Source organism: Haliotis rubra, unplaced genomic scaffold (genome assembly GCF_003918875.1).
Source record: "Haliotis rubra isolate DU_JTF1 unplaced genomic scaffold, ASM391887v1 Scf365, whole genome shotgun sequence".
Taxonomy (NCBI): domain Eukaryota; kingdom Metazoa; phylum Mollusca; class Gastropoda; order Lepetellida; family Haliotidae; genus Haliotis; species Haliotis rubra.
Genome location: NW_025767041.1, coordinates 996335 through 1016349, shown reverse-complemented (window position 1 = coordinate 1016349; position 20015 = coordinate 996335). Strand labels below are relative to the sequence as shown.

The 20015-nt window shown below is 42.6% G+C and overlaps 1 protein-coding gene across 2 annotated transcripts; it reads right to left on the bottom strand.

Annotated features, from left to right (window-relative positions):
• Positions 1–350: 350 nt before the first annotated feature.
• LOC124285653 lies at positions 351–14782 on the bottom strand. 2 transcript variants are annotated; one of them, XM_046721915.1, is made up of 7 exons: positions 14596–14782; positions 9039–9382; positions 8800–8872; positions 8711–8757; positions 7262–7319; positions 6907–6984; positions 351–1704 (listed from the first exon to the last, which is right to left on the bottom strand). In XM_046721915.1, exons 2-7 carry the CDS (start codon positions 9369–9371, stop codon positions 1019–1021), a joined length of 1275 nt encoding a protein of 424 aa, XP_046577871.1. In that variant the 5' UTR covers positions 9372–9382; positions 14596–14782; the 3' UTR covers positions 351–1018. The 2 variants fall into 2 exon arrangements, with proteins under 2 accessions (XP_046577871.1, XP_046577870.1); XM_046721914.1 differs by having other exon boundaries at positions 8711–8872.
• Between the last annotated feature and the right edge of the window lie 5233 nt (positions 14783–20015).

Here is a 20015-nt window from a genome sequence, read left to right as displayed (position 1 = left end):
GCGACGCCGTAACCCTCAGCCCCAGACACTTCAGCAACTCGCACAGGCACTACAGGCAGAGTGGGCTGCGATTGGGCAACACGAGATTCTGAGACTTATTCGTTCAATGCCGAGGCGATGCCGTGCAGTTCTGGTTGCCCACGGTGCTCACATGAGGTATTTGACTTCAGCACCACTACACGTCTCCATGTGACACTGTAACTGACTTTCCTCGAGTTGGTGCCAAAGATGGATAAGTCTCCATTCCCACTGTGCAATTTCGCTATATTTCATTGACTCAAAAAGCCTACAAGATGTTTCAAAATAAACATAAAAATACAATTGAAATTCCTATATGCGTTTCTTTTTTGGGAGAGTATATTATCATTGAATCATTGACGTAGACATGTGTAAACAACACCTTGAATCAGGAAATATATATTTTAAGACAGTTATAGCAACAAGAGGGTAGACACAGTGAGAGAGACGACATGTGAATCAACACAGTGAACTTTGTAGCCCAGGTCACAACACTGAAACTTGGGACATTCTATGTCCGCTTCTATCACTTTCACCACATCTCTTCACTGAGATCAAATGTGACGTATGTGGATTCACAACTACAATAATTTCATCACAACTGTTCATGTGGGGATTTAAAACATTTACATTACAGAGTAGAAACTAAACATGGCAATAAATTCATGATTTGAAACAACTTTTGATGAATTTGTGGATTCAGTTATTTGTTGTGACATTTCCCAGACATGTATGAAATGTATGATAAACTGGTCAACTACTGCAGAATAATAATCATAACAATAGTCATGTGTGGATGTAAAATGTTTGTAACATCCCCCTGAATCCAGTCAAGTAGAAAAACATCACATTCAGCTGACCTCGTTACATTCTTGTACACAACAAACAGCACATAGACAGACAACTTATACGTCCGCCTCAATCACTACAATTACATTTGACAGTTTAAAAAAATAAGTCACACTTACAAGTTTACACAATGTCATATTTATTTTATTGTCTAATTCAAGGCGTCATAAATAAGTGACTTCTTGGTGTCAGTCATGGTGATATCTGCACCACTTATCACCTTCATGTTGACTGTGTGGACACCAGGCAGCCCAACACCAAACATGGGAAGAAGAGACTCGCTCCACTCAACATCCATCTTGGCCAAAACAACCTCTCTGTCGAGGTCTATGAAGGCGAGTCTCCCCCTCCCCACATCCAGCACAATGCCATAGTGGAGGGTGGCCTGTGTGCCGGGTGTAGCAGACATTGTGTTACTGTAACACTCCCCCTCCTCCCCCTGCTGCCACACACTGGTACAGAGACTCCCCTGGTGTGTGGGACAGCTCCCTACACAGACACACCAGGAGCGGGGCTGGTCACAAACATACACCTCACTGTCCACCTGGCTCTTCTCTATCACACCCATCTCCAGGAGTAGATACACTCTACCCATCACACCCACCACACCCACCCTAGAGTCGGTCTCCCAGTATCGTGGTGTGTGGGGGACAGGGGTGACAGTAGAGGGGGATGGAGGAAGGGGGATGGGGGTGGAGGCACATGTACCCCAATATTGCCGTAACCTGCCGCTGTGTCTGTGTTGTGTGGCGGGTGGCGAGTTCACCAGCTCACCGCCTGTAGTTACGTGGCACCAGTCTGTGTTGGCTCGATCAGCGGACAGTTGTAGTTTAGGACCTGGAAATATACATTTTGTTTACAGTTTAACAAATTTCCCGACTTCAGACAACAAATTAGACATTTTATTGTCAACCTCGTTTCAATGTTTACAAAACAGCGCACTGAATATCGGCTGCCATTTTCGTCTGTGTGTGAATTGTGTCATAATTGTGCTTTAAATAGAAATTATAACTCTGTGAAAATATTTGTATGGGTATTCTAAATGTTTTTCATACATTTTTATATTGATTGACAATGAAATAAACACTCCATGAAACATTTCGTCAGAAATTGTTAGTTGAGCTGGTTAGCTGTCAGTAGTCAGAAATAGACACTTGCCGCCTGAAAACACATATGTATAAAGTTTATATCATGATAAAACTATCATTGTTAGTATTCTAAACTCTTCTTATACGATTTACTAAACAATGAGACCGACAAAGTAGTTGTTTGACGATATTTTTACATCTGAGTGTTCAACAGACAGTGTCAACAGGTAACTTCTACGTCCGCTTCAATCACTGACCACAGTCTGAGCACACTCGCCGGGCGGGACACGTGTATTGACTGGGACATGAATGTATGGATGATGTCAAACTTAGCGTCACATGTGACTCGTTTAAGGTGTAACATTATCTGATACCTAGTAACAATCGGGCGTGAGAATACAAACCAAAAACTAATATTGCAAACATCTCTTCACTGTGTGAACACCCCACATCACTGAAACCAGAATAGAGATTTGTATATTGTTTTCTCTATACGTTTAGAAGTTGAATTGTGTGAACGTGTTCTTTATCTAATTCAAAATATATGCTGATAAAATCTCAGCTGCTGAGTCTTCCGGACCTAGATTTTCGAATCTCTCTTCGCGCTAAGATCGTCGTAAGTTAATGTTAATGAATGGCACTTACGACCGTCTTAGCGCTAAGAGAGCTTCGAAAATCTAGGCCCTGGTAAGTAAGATAAATGTCACTGTCATAGACAACATGTCTCAGACAACACATATTAAGCGTGATATATACAATGCTACAACGACTGTTTTCTAATTGGTACACCAGCCGTATCAGATCTATGTGAGATTTTGCTATGTGGGTGAAAGCAAAGCAATAAAGAAATTGTATCGTATAAGTCATGAAATTACTGCAAAAATGCCTTTTGAGGCGCGTTATTAAATCTTCACATACAGGCCCTCACAGATATTATAATACTGGGTCTAGATTTTCGAAGCTCTCTTAGCGCTAAGATAGTCGTAAGTTAATGTTAATGTATGGCACTTACGACTATCTTAGTGCTAAGAGAGCTTCGACAATCTAGGCCCAGATCTTCAAATAATGATCTTACTTCGTGAGCCTTAAAGTCGTTACTGTTGCAAATCAGCGTTTTGATTTCTTTGCTATTTGAAAGTAGTTTTTTTATACTTAAGTTTGTCCGTCGTTTCCATAACCCGAGAAACAATTGGTTAATCTGTCCGATTTTTATGTTGCATTTGGGAACATTATCGAATACCGAGTGCCGATCTGGTTCACATATATCTTTAAAACACCTCTACCACTTATTACATAGGTATATGATGTACTTTCTGCCGTGGAAAGCGACCCACCTTTAATATAGTATATGAGGTCAGTGGGTAACGCGACAACCCATTACCAAATACAACATAAAAGCGGAAAGCGAAGTAGAAAATCTTCGCTAAAAAGATCAGAGTCGCCGACTGCTCTTGATCCTGCAAAAATATCTACTTTTTATATATTTCTAAGATACTTTACTAAAACTGTCTGATTTGTATGTTGTTACAGAGAAGTGAATTCAATATTTGAAAGCACTCTTTCTGCTATATGAACTAACGTCCAAAAACTTGGCAACTAAACAAATTAAACTGTTGAAAGACACTTTCAGCTAAACGTAACCAAGCCAAATCCAATCCCCAAGACCCCAGAATACGAATCCGTGTCATGAGTGCAGTGTTTTGCTCGGGCGTTTTGAAAAAGGATTTTGTGGCAGAAAACACGTGATTTTCGTGTTTCGAAATGGCACATGCACAAACGGTATAAAAGCTGTTCAGTTCAGATATTAGAGATGCAGTATTAAGAATAACCATAGAAGAAAAGGTCAGGTTAACACAAAAAGAGCGTGAGAGGGCCATAGGAATGCTGCAAATGGAGACACCACAGGCCCATGTTGCAAGAACATTGAACTGCTCCTGTATTACTGTGGGCAACTTGGTCCAGACCGGACATCAGAATAGGCAGACAAAGGGTGACCACGCCCCATGAAGATCTCTACCTACTCGCCTTGCATCTGTGTAACATGTTCTTGTCTGTGACGTCATAATCTGTCTGATTTGTATGTTGTACTTGAGAAGTGAATTCCAGATTTGAAAGTACCCTTCCTGCTATATACTTCCACTTGTCAGAGTGTATACGCCATACGTGATCTAAACTATCAGTTATGCGACTTCCACTTTAGTGGAGGCCACGGTGGCTACGTGTCTTAGTTACCTAACTCTGTCCTGGCGATTGGGCGCCTCATTCTGAGACTGTGGGTTCGAATCTAGTTGGGACTTGATCGAAAAAGTGCAGTAACTAGTATTTTACTGAGACAATGTATTATTAAGAACATAAGTTACTAGGTGGAGCAGTTCTTGGGAACTCAAATGCACTGTTTCGGGCAAGCAGGCGATTTAATTTGACGGTGTCCATATATCCCAAGTATGCGTAGTATATAGAAGGATTTGCTGTAGTGTCGACTTGTACAGTTTTTCGAAATGCGTCATCTGCCATATCACCACACTGTCTGTACTTACTGACGAAAAGGAACACGGGCTCTACAAGTGTTCATGTGTTAAACCACGATACCGGTATGAACCCGCATGTTGCAGGGGTAAGTATTTCAGAATATACGAGAGCTGACGTCCAGGATTTGTCACTCCTTTGCTCTTCTTTTGTTCTCCATGGGAGCCAGTAAGACTAGATTGTCCGTCTGCATATGATAATATGGGCACAGAGAATCCTAAACAATACCGCCTCCACATTGTTCCTGTGACCTCCTGTTGATTCCCACACACGTACGCATTCAGGCTATCCAGTATTCGACTTATCTACTGCTGTGGTTGCCGATGCTGATAGGTCAGGTGAGGTGAAATGTTGTGTAAAGGCGCTTTTAAGCCGATCGCACATACATAGCATGTGTGCGTCCAGCCAAACGTCGGTTTTATAGTGCATGCCCACATGCCAGAGTTGAAAATGGATACTCCAGCTAAGATACGGGTTGTCAGAAAAACAGGGTATCAATGGTGGATGGGACATGGGTTGTCAGTACACTTGGATAGTACTGGTAGGTTGGACATGGGTTGTCAACACACATGGACACTACTAGTGGGTGGGACATGGGTTGTCAACACACAGGGATACTACTGGTGGGTGGGACATGGGTTGTCAACACACATGGATACTACTTGTGGGTGGGACATGGGTTGTCAACACACATGGGTACTAATGCTTGGTGGGACATGGGTTCTCAACACACATGGATATTACTGGTGGGAGGGACATGGGTTCTCAACACACATGGACACTACTAGTGGGTGGGACATGGGTTGTCAACACACAGGGATACTACTGGTGGGTGGGACATGGGTTGTCAACACACATGGATACTACTGGTGGGTGGGACATGGGTTGTCAACACACATGGATACTACTGGTGGGTGGGACATGGGTTGTCAACACACATGGATATTACTGGTGGGTGGGACATGGGTTGTCAACACACATGGATATTACTGGTGGGAGGGACATGGGTTGTCAACACACATGGATACTACTGGTGGGTGGGACATGGGCTGTCAACACACATGGATACTACTGGTGGGTGGGACATGGGTTGTCAACACACATGGATACTACTGGTGGGTGGGACATGGGTTGTCAACACACATGGATACTACTGGTGGGTGGGACATGGGTTGTCAACACACATGGATACTACTGGTGGGTGGGACATGGGTTGTCAACACACATGGATACTACTGGTGGGTGGGACATGGGTTGTCAACACACATGGATACTACTGGTGGGTGGGACATGGGTTGTCAACAACACATGGATACTACTGGTGGGTGGGACATGGGTTGTCAACACACATGGATACTACTGGTACATGGGTTGTCAACACACATGGATACTACTGGTGGGTGGGACATGGGTTGTCAACACACATGGATACTACTGGTGGGTGGGACATGGGTTGTCAACACACATGGATACTACTGGTGGGTGGGACATGGGTTGTCAACACACATGGATACTACTGGTGGGTTGGACATGGGTTGTCAACACACATGGATACTACTGGTGGGTGGGACATGGGCTGTCAACACACATGGATACTACTGGTGGGTGGGACATGGGTTGTCAACACACATGGATACTACTGGTGGGTGGGACATGGGTTGTCAACACACATGGATACTACTGGTGGGTGGGACATGGGTTGTCAACACACATGGATACTACTGGTGGGTGGGACATGGGTTGTCAACACACATGGATACTACTGATGGGTGGGACATGGGTTGTCAACACACATGGATACTACTGATGGGTGGGACATGGGTTGTCAACACACATGGAAACTACTGGTGGGTGGGACATGGGTTGTCAGCACACATGGATACTAATGATGGGTGGGACCTGGGTTGTCAACACACATGGATACTACTGGTGGGTTGGACATGGGTTGTCAGCACACATGGATACTACTGGTGGGTGGGACATGGGTTGTCAACACACATGGGTACTACTGGTGGGTGGGACCTGGGTTGTCAACACACATGGATACTACTGGTGGGTGGGACATGGGTTGTCAACACACATGGATACTACTGGTGGGTGGGACATGGGTTGTCAACACATATGGATACTACTGGTGGGTGGGACATGGGTTGTCAACACACATGGGTACTACTGATGGGTGGGACCTGGGTTGTCAACACACATGGATACTACTGGTGGGTTGGACATGGGTTGTCAGCACACATGGATACTACTGGTGGGTGGGACATGGGTTCTCAACACACATGGATACTACTGGTGGGTGGGACATGGGTTGTCAACACACAAGGATACTACTGGTGGGTGGGACCTGGGTTGTCAACACACATGGATACTACTGGTGGGTGGGACATGCGTTGTCAACACACATGGGTGCATTACTTACACTGTAGAGTGATGTTTTGTCCTGGAAACCTCAGCTTATGGTAGGCGCCGTCATTGGAAATACCCGTCGGCATATAAGCTATAAACAATAAAGGAAAAAGAGCAGGGAAGAACCCATTCTATGCTTAACACATACAGTTACACATTATCCTAAATGCGTACCATAGTAAGATATTCATATGAAATATTCTGCTGAATGTTTGTCTCCAACACGAACTTGGAACTTCTTGACTACATTAAAAGTCAGAGCCAGGAAATAACCAGTCTCGGTTATATGCTGAAGCAGGTTAGTGCTAATGATGCAGATACGTCTTCTATAAACCGCTTTACTTGTCACAACCAAAGACAATGCTTACCTGGGTCCAACTTGGAATCGGGAATTCTTGCTCTGTCACTCGCTGCTGCCCCTTGACTCTGGTCACGAAAGTGAGCAAAGATATAACAATATGAATAACTGTGCAACTGGGAATAACACAGTCATATTTTAGAGTGAGTGGTTATACTGCCCGTCACGATCCGTGGCAGGACATTTTAAAACTACAACCACCAGGCTATTTCACTGACATAGTATATTTGACGAGTTTGGACGCTGTTGATCTGCTATTATAATTGTTCCTATTTTGAGTAGGAGAACAACGAGATTGTAACCGTTCCCAAAATAGATGGTGAACATTTTTTGGTGGAATAACATATTTAGTTGTGACCTTCCTGCCATGATGTACAGTAAATCACACATGTATACTCTCCCAAAAAGAAACGCATCATGAAAATAGCAATTTCATGTAGCAATGAATTAAAACGTGAATCATTTTACAAAAGGTTTTGCTCTGTTTATGAGTCCTATGGTGTTTATGTTTTGAAACATCACAACAAAACGCACCATCCGTAAAATACCCGTATTTAACAGCATGATTTTCAATTTCGGCGCGTAGTGTCACAGAATACACTATTCACATGCAATGCACGTAAAAGTTGGGGATCAGATAGTCTCAATGATGGGTATAAAAGGTTGATCGCTGTCCGTCGATTATTCACTGTATTTTGAATATTGTTGACGAACGCAAAATGCCACGTCTAAGAGAAGCCAACCGTCATATAGCCATTGGTTTGCTTGAAGCTGGCCAGTCTCAACGTGCAGTTGCCCGACGCATGAATGTAAGCCAAAGCACCATTTCGAGGCTCTGGGAGAGATATCGCCGGCAGAATGCGGTAGCAGATGCCCCTCGTAGTGGGCGACCTCGAGCGACCACAACGGCGCAGGATCGCTACATCCGGGTACATCACCTGCGTCATCGAACAGCTACGACGACCAGTACCGTTCGACAAATACCCGGATTGAGGAGGCTTTCTGCACAGACCGTCAGGAACAGGTTGAGAGAGGCTGGTTTACGTGCCTGTGGGATGCCCTGGACAGACGGGTGCGACGCCGTAACCCTCAGCCCCAGACACTTCAGCAACTCGCACAGGCACTACAGGCAGAGTGGGCTGCGATTGGGCAACACGAGATTCTGAGACTTATTCGTTCGATGCCGAGGCGATACCGTGCAATTCTGGATGCCCACGGTGGTCAAACGAGGTATTGACTTCAGCACCACCACACGTCTCCATGTGACACTCAAACTAACTTTCCTCGAGTTGGTGCCAAAGACGGATAAGTCTGCATTCCCAGTGTGCAATATCGCTATATTTCATTGACTCATAAAGCCTACAAGATGTTTCAAAATAAACATAAAAATACAATTGACATTCTTATATGCGTTTCTTTTTGGGAGAGTATATAATTCAGGTTTGACTCTGAGGCCTACCTTCTGAAGTTGTTGGTTCTTTAACATCTCAATCTCCTTTTTGACCGTCTTATGGGACGCTTTGACCTGTCTAAGAGACGTTTTGACCTGCTCATGTGATGATTTCAGCTGTATATGAGACTTCTCACGTCGGGCTGCCTCCATTCTCAACTTATCATTTTCCTGAAAAAACCCAAACAATATATGTAAAAAGGAGGCATTTGTGTCAGGATGAAAGTGAAACCGGTGAATTTTATATAAAAGAGTGTTATGTCTCTCTGAATAGTGAGGACTGTGCACTCAAGGAAACATTTGAGGTTGCTTCAAGTACCGAAACATTAAAACAGACCATTCTTAGGCGCTCCAGCTGATCCGCCAGTTGTTTGTCTGGAGCACTGGCAGTATGTGAATCGCTTGATTCCCGTCCCTCGAGATGATCTTTAATGTAGGGCTGAACCTTTTCCAGTATCTGAAGGAAGGTGTCGTATCCCTTTCTACCTTTTCGGTGCAGAATGCTTAACAGTTCATCGCTCTGGGCAGCTAGTCCACTTTTACCTATGCACCTTTCTTTATCCGTAAGGCTGAACACCTCCGTTTGAAACAGTTCATCCAGAATCGTGTCCACATCCAGGTGTTCCTTCAGGTACACGTGATTTCGTTGTAGTATCTCTCTGTGTGACATGACTGAAGTGTCTGCAAAAGGTTTATACATGTACAAGTTATTGGATATGTCAGATAGAATGTCAATTCTGCCATCATTCAACTATCCAGCAATGTTCACTATTTGTAGTTCATGATTAAGGCGCGAATGCATCTCTATATGATACATAACGTATATTTAGTTCCTTGCGTAATTAGTAATATTAACGTCCTTCAGATCGCCACCGTTAAATACCCCAAAATGAGAAAGGAAACTAATTTATTACCTATAACAATAGATTGACAGCTATTTTGTGTTTACTAATATATCAATCACAAGATAGGTAAGTAGTTGTGACCTTCTAACACAATGAGTGAGGGAGGCCGGGCTACACGCCCGCTTCTGTAACTCAATGAAGGAATCTAATTTGAGGTAAGCATCAGATGCATTGTCTTCTCTTCTCAGTTCACTTTTGCATGGAAATATAAAATCACATGAATCCTGATTCACCACTGTATCAGCATTCCAAAATCAGAAGGTGCAATCCTATTCAAAATTACTGCTCAAAACTGAAAATACATTATCCTGAGAACGAACTAAATTCACAGTTTGTCTAAATACCACAAGAAATTGTTTTTAATAATTCAAATAAGTTAACTGTTCTAAATAGATGATCTGGAGTGTAGGATGATTAATTATGTATGTAGGCGAGTACACTCTTTCGTTGTATAAAATATGGCCATGTCAATTTACTGACTTTATCGGCTCTTACAGCACAAAAGGTCGACGGGTGAACATGAGCCCGAAGCTGGTAAAATTATGTACACCCCGCTGTTGGCACAGGTTTCGGATTTATCATGACGTTTTTAAAGAAACTGAATGATTCTGTGTATGCGATCTGTTTTGTGACTGATATCCATCTCTTGTACTGTAACTCACATTGAGTCGTTTGTGAGTTGTCAGACCCAATACACGATGATGATGAGGTGATGATGATGGTGATGGTGATTTTAATGATGATGATAATGATGATGTTGAGGATTTGGGGGGTTTGCCTGTACGGCTCCTGAATGTTTCAGTGTTGTTCAGGCGGCCAAATACGACTTGGAGCTGAATGTGTTGGTATCCAGTGAGTTGGGAGTACCATTCTGTGTTGATGTAGTGCGTGCAGTGTACTGAGATGTGTTCGGTTGTGTCTGTTTAGTTGCGTGCCGGTTCCCAGACCTCCGACGTGTACAGGGTCTAACCAAACTCGACCTGCTTGCTCGATTTATTACCCGCTCTTTTAAATATTGTTTACTACTTTAGGTTAATTTTTTATCATTTGTTTTCAAAAGCTTAGAGTCCGCTCACAAAATTCAACTCAGTAATGTAATTTTAAGCGTTTTCAAAATGAATACATGTATCTACTTTTACTAAAGATTGATGTTTTGGAGGTTGTAAATGAATAACAGGGACCAGACACTGAGTTTGAACATGGATGTAGTGTAGGACCACAGACACTAATGTTGCACATGCATGAACTGTAGGGTAACAGGGACCAGCCACTGGCTCTGAACATGGATGTAGTGTAGGATCACAGTTACTAATGTTGCACATGCATGAACTGTAGGACAACAGTGACCAGACACTGGGCTGTACATGGATGAAGTGTAGCACAGCAGAGACCAGACACAGGGCTGTACATGGGTGAAGTGTAAGATAACAGTGACCAGACATCGGGCTGTACATGGGTGAAGTGTAGAATAACAGTGACCATACATCGGGTGGTACATGGGTGAAGCGTAGGACAACAGCGACCAGACACCGGGCTGTACATGGGTGAAGTGTAGGATAACCATGACCAGACATCGGGTTGTACTTGGATGAGGTGTAGGGTAACAGTGACCAGACATTGGGTTGTACATGGGTGAAGTGTAGGATAACAGTTACCAGACACTGGCTGTAACATGGGTGAAGTGTAGGACAACAGTGACCAGACATCGCGCTGTACATGGGTGAAGTGTAGGATAACCATGACCAGACATCGGGTTGTACATGGATGAAGTGTAGGATAACAGTGACCAGACATCGGGCTGTACATGGATGAAGTGTAGGACAACAGTGACCAGACATCGGGCTGTACATGGGTGAAGTGTAGGACAACAGTGACCAGACACTGGGCTGTACATGGGTGAAGTGTAGGACAACCATGACCAGACATCGGGCTGTACATGGGTGAAGTGTAGGATAACAGTGACCAGACATCGGGCTGTACATGGATGAAGTGTAGGATAACAGTGACCAGACATCGGGTTGTACATGGGTGAAGTGTAGGATAACAGTGACCAGACATCGGGTTGTACAAGGGTGAAGTGTAGGACAACAGTGACCAGACATCGCGCTGTACAAGGGTGAAGTGTAGGATAACAGTGACCAGACATCGGGTTGTACATGGATGAAGTGTAGGACAACAGTGACCAGACATCGGGTTGTACATGGATGAAGTGTAGGACAACAGTGACCAGACATCGGGTTGTACATGGATGAAGTGTAGGACAACAGTGACCAGACACTGGGCTGTACATGGATGAAGTGTAGGACAACAGTGACCAGACATCGGGTTGTACATGGGTGAAGTGTAGGATAACAGTGACCAGACATCGGGTTGTACATGGGTGAAGTGTAGGATAACCATGACCAGACATCGGGTTGTACATGGGTGAAGTGTAGGATAACAGTGACCAGACATCGGGTTGTACATGGGTGAAGTGTAGGATAACAGTGACCAGACATCGGGTTGTACATGGGTGAAGTGTAGGACAACAGTGACCAGACATCGGGTTGTACATGGGTGAAGTGTAGGACAACAGTGACCAGACATCGGGTTGTACATGGGTGAAGTGTAGGACAACAGTGACCAGACATCGGGTTGTACATGGGTGAAGTGTAGGACAACAGTGACACCAGTACATGAAGGGAAGTGTAGGTAACAGTGACCAGACATGGGTTGTACATGGATGAAGTGTAGGATAACAGTGACCAGACACTGGGTTGTACATGGGTGAAGTGTAGGACAACAGTGACCAGACATCGGGTTGTACATGGGTGAAGTGTAGGATAACAGTGACCAGACATCGGGTTGTACATGGGTGAAGTGTAGGATAACAGTGACCAGACATCGGGTTGTACATGGGTGAAGTGTAGGATAACAGTGACCAGACATCGGGTTGTACATGGGTGAAGTGTAGGACAACAGTGACCAGACATCGGGTTGTACATGGGTGAAGTGTAGGACAAAGTGACAACAGTGACCAGACATCGGGTTGTACACAAGGGTGAAGTGTAGGACAACAGTGACCAGACATCGGGTTGTACATGGGTGAAGTGTAGGACAACAGTGACCAGACATCGGGTTGTACATGGGTGAAGTGTAGGACAACAGTGACCAGACATCGGGTTGTACATGGGTGAAGTGTAGGATAACCAGTGACCAGACACCGGGCTGTACATGGGTGAAGTGTAGGACAACAGTGACCAGACATCACCGGGCTGTTGTACATGGGTGAAGTGTAGGACAACAGTGACCAGACATCGGGTTGTACATGGGTGAAGTGTAGGACAACAGTGACCAGACATCGGGTTGTACAATAGTGAAGTGTAGGACAACAGTGACCAGACATCGGGTTGTACATGGGTGAAGTGTAGGACAACAGGACAACAGTGACCAGACATCGGGTTGTACATGAGTGAAGTGTACGACAACAGTGACCAGACATCGGGTTGTACATGGGTGAAGTGTAGGACAACAGTGACCAGACATCGGGTTGTACATGGATGAAGTGTAGGACAACAGTGACCAGACATCGGGCTGTACATGGGTGAAGTGTAGGACAACAGTGACCAGACATCGGGTTGTACATGGGTGAAGTGTAGGACAACAGTGACCAGACATCGGGTTGTACATGGGTGAAGTGTAGGACAACAGTGACCAGACATCGGGTTGTACATGGGTGAAGTGTATGACAACAGTGACCAGACACCGGGCTGTACATGGGTGAAGTGTAGGACAACAGTGACCAGACATCGGGTTGTACATGGATGAAGTGTAGGACAACAGTGACCAGACATCTGGTTGTACATGGGTGAAGTGTAGGATAACAGTGACCAGACACCGGACACGAGGCTGTACATGGGTGAAGTGTAGGACAACAGTGACCAGACATCGGGTTGTACATGGGTGAAGTGTAGGACAACAGTGACCAGACATCGGGTTGTACATGGGTGAAGTGTAGGACAACAGTGACCAGACACCGGGTTGTACATGAGTGAAGTGTAGGACAACAGTGACCAGACACCGGGTTGTACATGGGTGAAGTGTAGGACAACAGTGACCAGACACCGGGTTGTACATGGGTGAAGTGTATGACAACAGTGACCAGACACCGGGTTGTACAAGAGTGAAGTGTAGGACAACAGTGACCAGACATCGGGTTGTACAAGAGTGAAGTGTAGGACAACAGTGACCAGACACTGGGCTGTACATGGGTGAAGTGTAGGACAACAGCGACCAGACACCGGGCTGTACATTAGTAAATTTTATGACAACAGCGACACTACTTGTATCGGGTCCAAAGACAGATTTAGTGTAGGGTTATATCTATTCTGCAGCTAGTATGCCAGTTATGTAATGTGACATGTGCAACTATCTTAGAAATATGTTTCTTGAAAATACGTCCTTAGCACTTTCTGAATGTGTTTTAAAACGTATAATGCTGGACAAACCTGGGTTGAACACCAGACAATATAAATCCGAAAACGTAGAATCACATATCGATACCACTTTTACTCTCGAAACCCCTTCAGTTCATAGATATTATCTCGGGAGAAAGACACAGCCTGAATAAGCCCGAACCCAGTATTTACTAGCATGAAGTAAGATTGCACAGGTCACCGATATAACGACCACATGCAGTTCAGTATATAATTGTTCTGACCAGATATCAACGTCAACAAATGTTTGTATTGCAAGCTTTATTTTAATCTGCATGGTTTTGTAATACTTTCCAGTGATCATGCACGTATGTCTTATTCTGCTGAAGGAACACAGCGCCAGAAATGATTAGTGGCATGGGCACCTGTTTCAACCAAAGGATCCAAGTAACAATTTCCTCAACAACAAGTACATTGTTTCTTATAAAAGGTGTTTCAATATCACGAAACGGTAACAACTATTTCACTTCATACCAAATCATACTCTAGTAATGACGACATTATCAATACTTACGCAATGCCTTGTCCCGCGGTGTGACTGTATGTCTATGGCGGTGTGACTGTCTGTCTATGGCGGTGTGACTGTCTGTCTATGGCGGTGTGTCTGGTAGTCTACAGTGGCCACAGCCGTGTTGCTGCTGGATGTCAGTAGACAAGGGTCTTGTTATATGAAGCGGTAGCTGTGTTATGGCAATGCACTGTGGTGTGTCACCTAGATACGTTAGACAGCTGTAAACTTGTCCACTAGATATGCAGACAGACGATTGGTCCACTATAGCGAAACCAATGATACTGCTTACAGTGTATCGTTCTAACTGTGCTGATTATATTACGTATGTCAGGCTATTCAAACACGCTTTTCTTTACAAACGTTTCTTCCACTCAAGTTCATGAACATGTTTGACACTTTGGCGAATATGTTAAGCCTTTGTCTATTTGTTTCGTTAATGCATAATATCTACATTGTATATAATGTCCGTTCCATATAAATATATCATTTAAAAACGTAGGGGATATTCCATTTTGCGCTTATACCACTAGCCATTGCCAATGCATATGAAGAAAATAGTATATATCAGTACAGATAAACCATTTCCAAAGGAATGGAATAAATTGTCACATTCTCCCTTAATTTCTCTTCATCATCTGTTTCTTCCTTGGCTTCATCATTTGCATTTTATCAATCTTGTAAATCCAATATCCCCTACTTTTTGTGGGGGGCGGTGGGGTAGCCTAGTGGTTAAAGCGTTGGCTCGTCACGCCGAAGACTCGGGTTCGATTCCCCACATGGGCACAATGTGTTAAGCCCATTTCTGGTGTCCCCAGCCGTGATATTGCTGGAATATTGCTAAAAGCGGCGTAAAACTAAACTCAGTCAGTTAGTACTTTGTGTAGATGGTATACATAAATACTTTACTACAGCGAGTGAATCAATTATGTCATTTCATATAATCAAATGAAGGCACAGTATTTGAAAACCTTCATTATCATGGAATCGAGTTTGGCTACAGAACTGTTAGACCGCATCTTTGTTTACAGTTGATCTTCAGCAAACAATGCTTGTAAAGGGCGAGACACTGGGTCTGGTGATCAGGTTCGGTGACCTAGTTGATAAACACCATTTGCGTACAAGGATCCCCATAATGCTAATCACTAGATAGTCAAGTCCAAACTCAAAGATTAACTGAAGTAACATATTTACGTCAGATGTATGGAACGTTATCCGTTGGGTCACAAACGGATAAAATATAACAATATAAACAAATGTAAGTCAGTTGAATCAACAGAGGGTCCCTGATTTGCCAAATTTGTACTTGACCTAACAATAATTTGTACTTGACAACAAAAATCTTCTAGCTAAAAACGTCATCTCGTGAAGCATACTAACACGGTTAAGGAATGACCAGTAGCACGTGGCAGGTGAGGGCATGTACATTGTTCTGGAGGCAAATACATTGGGCAAGGCTTTACTTTCAAACGATGGTGTGACTGGAGTAATGTTATAAACGCCATATCAGCCGGTTTTTAACAAGACGTTAAACCGTGCATTTTAAAGAGGAAAGTGTTGATCAACTCTTTGAAAGTTCGAGCATAGTCCATTGTGCAGTACCCAAATGACAGGCTGTTATCCAAGCCGAATATCACGTGCAATACATTAAGCAAACATCAACTTCTGTAACCTGTCAATCAATTACTTTCGTTGTTGATGAGAAATTAGTGGGCCTCCTCAACTGACAAAGACGGTAAAAGGATTGGTAGGCAGAATGCTAGCATGTCATTGATGCTATTGCACGGGATATTGGTTGTCAATCATCGACTGTCAACCGATTGGCCAGAGAGTATCAGCAAATGATGATGTTAAGGACTATCAGCAGTCACTGTCGGTTATCTGCCATGTTTGCTTCTCTGAAAAAACTACAGTGTTTACCTCTCTTTGTGTTTAGAATTTCTATTTAAATTTTCCTTGCTGGTCAATTTACCCAGATAGTGAGTTGTATTGAAGCTTGGATAAGTTATTTTACTATGTTTAATGGTAACACATTGATCTTCTGAAATATAAGGGATGTTTTTATGTTTACATATTTCAACGTTTATAATTTGATCACTGGTGGAAAATGTCTGCATGAAAACCTTGTTGTGTGCCAGACGGTATACCTGACAACAACAACAGCAACACATCAATCAAGCCAGAAGACACAGAAGAAATCCAGAATACAATACCCAACACTGAGTCACAGTGAACCCTTGATCGTCCTTCATGAATTTATAACACGGGAGATTTCAAATAATACAATGCAAAGAACGATGAAAACATGACTTTCTTCAAGCACGGTGTTCAAAACAGCCCCACACAGAGACATGTTGCATTGATTGTATTGTGCATACTTTGTGTGGGGGATATCAAGTTAGGTCTGTGAATCAGGTCATTGCCAAGTGAACACACGATATTGGTAAGATAGTTGTGCGATTAGGGTGCCCAGATACACTGTAGGGGGACCTCACGACTAAAGGCACGGTGACCTCCGTGATTGAAAGATTAACGGTCAGTGTGATGGGCCAACTACTTTGTAGAGTGAACAGATAGAGTGACGATGGCTGTTAGTCCTACCCTACATGGCTACTAAACAAAAACCCTGACGTAAAACGTACCGCAAGACAATTCGCATTTTAAGTTAGGTTTCGGTTGACAATTTGTTAACATTTTGTATTCACAGGTGCAAAATAAAATTCACAATGATTTAATGTATTTCCATACAACAGAATTATATAAGACTTTGCAGAGAATGAACGTGTAATAAATTACAGAAAATTGTTAAGTTGTATTATCACGTTTGAATCTCCTCAATCATTGAACAAATCATTTGCTTGCAATAGGATACGTTGAGGCAGATGCATGCACATCTAATCCAAGCACGCGTCAAAATTCAAGACATACATGCATGCATATATACATACACACATACACACGCATACATACATACATATACACACACTCACTCACTCACTCTCACACACACACGTACGTACGTACGTACATACCATACATACATACATACATACATACATACATACATACATACATACATACATACATACATACATACATACATACATACATACATACATACATACATACATACATACATACATACATACATACATACATACATACATACATACATACATACATACATACATACATACATACATACATACATACATACATACATACATACATACATATATATGCCAGAACTGTTCAAGAATACCTAACTTCAAGGTATTGCCTTGGCCAGCGCCTTCTCCAAACATGAACATCTCTGGGATCGTCGTGATCGTCAGCTGAGACAGCGTGCTCCGCCTCCAATGAACCGACATGAACTTGTTCAGGCTATTGGACTTACGAACAGGATTCCTCCTGACATCATTCACCGAACGTCAATGAGGAGACGTATGTTGACCTGTATAGATGTCCAGGGTGCTCACACTTGCTATTGATGACGCGTCCCTGACTCCTGCCTCAGTATGTGACTCTTTATGCACTTTTTGAATAAACTCTGCTTTGTGTAATTTTTAATTTCGAATTTTTTGGATGTTGTGTGGAAGACTGTCTCTTATATGGGCCCTGCTTTGGAATTGTTATGCTCTTTTCCCCAGAGTACGCCTGGGGATGTAATTAAAGGGAGATAATGTAGGGTGGAACTAGATCATGCAGGGACTTCAACACGAAGACAAGGAACTTGAACATAATTCTTTGTTGATTCGGTAACCAGGTGAAGATCGCGTAGAACCGAAGTTATATGGTACTAACATCTGGTTCCAGTAATGAATCTAGCTTGCACTGTGTTGAATTCTTTTGGGAGATTAAGTGACTGTTCTGATGCTCCATACAGTATACTTTCAACAAGAGAGGCGATAAAGGCATGGACAAGAGTCTTTATAGCTGATATTTCAATATACCTCTTGATCAAGCTGATGTTTCTAAGGGGGAAATAACATGTCTTGCAGACAGGATGAATATATCGCTCAATGGTCAGGGATGACTTAAAACGTACTCCATAATTTCTTTCTGGGGCCAATGTCATGGTCTCAGTGGAGGAAACTGATATTTGGAAGTATGATTTTGAACCAAAATGATAAGTTCCGTCTGTTTAGCAGAACTTTTTCTTGAACATGATTTTGATGCCTTATGTTACTACAAGTATTAGCTACGATAAAAGAATAACTTAAACAAAAGCTGTTGTAAAAGGAATGGTTTTCTTTTTCGAAAAAGTAATTTGAAATTCTATATTCATCAGAGATTTACACATCCACCTAAAATCACAACTGGATTTACCATCACGACACTGTTAACCAAATTACTGTGGGTGTTTCGTCCAAATTATGATAATCTTCATATCGTCTTTACACGATATAAGTAAAATGTGTGTGTCAAATCATTTATATGATATATATGTTTTCCTGAAGATTAAGCTCCCAAGGAGGAAGTATGAAGCAATTGCTAGTCGGTGGTCAAAAATGAAACGATCTTACATAACCCACATTGCCATATTATCCCACACCACTGTTGCAAACAATATTGCTGCGAACTGGAACTATATATCAACTCAAAATCTATTACGGTATGTAACATTCCATGATGAATGTGGGTGTTGGTCATGTGCTGGAAATGGGTGAGAGTAAATGAGGGAGAAAGACAAAGCGCAACATGAGTTCTAATCTGGGCATTAAAACTTTTGTATCTTTGCTAAGGACCAACATAAATAAAAGGTTCTACCCTTTATTCTTCGTGACAGAACAACAGTTACCCTCTTGCTAATAATCATTGCCCATGTAGAACTTGGTACTAAATATATCAAATTTATATTAATCATATATTTGTCAACAAAATGTAGGGTATAAATATGGCACTGCGAAACACAAAGATGATTATGTGAACCTGAAATCTGGAGTCCATACATATTCCATTGATGGATATCGGAGTAATCCTAAAGCAACGTTTACGTCAGTGCATGCCTCCCAAAGGAACAGTTAGCAACTCATCTTGATGAGAATAATGACAAAAGACATTATGCTGCAATGGAACAGCAAAGATGGGTATATTTTTAACCACATGCATGGTCTTCTTGACAAATACCACATGTTTGTGTGAACATTTGAATGAATCAAATAACTTTGATATTCACGAGCTCTTACCCATTTTTAAAGAGCCCTTATTCTATCGACTATCACAATACTCAGTTTGTCAGGTATCATTCATTTGTTTGAATATATTGACAAATGCGTGTGAAAATAGCACCAGATATTATTAAATTGTTGATGTCGTTACTCTTCCAAATGTTCATGATATATTTAACATTTTAATCATACAAAAAAATATAGTACTGCCTTCTATGTACCACCTACTAAGTAGTAATGCCAATGAAATGACCC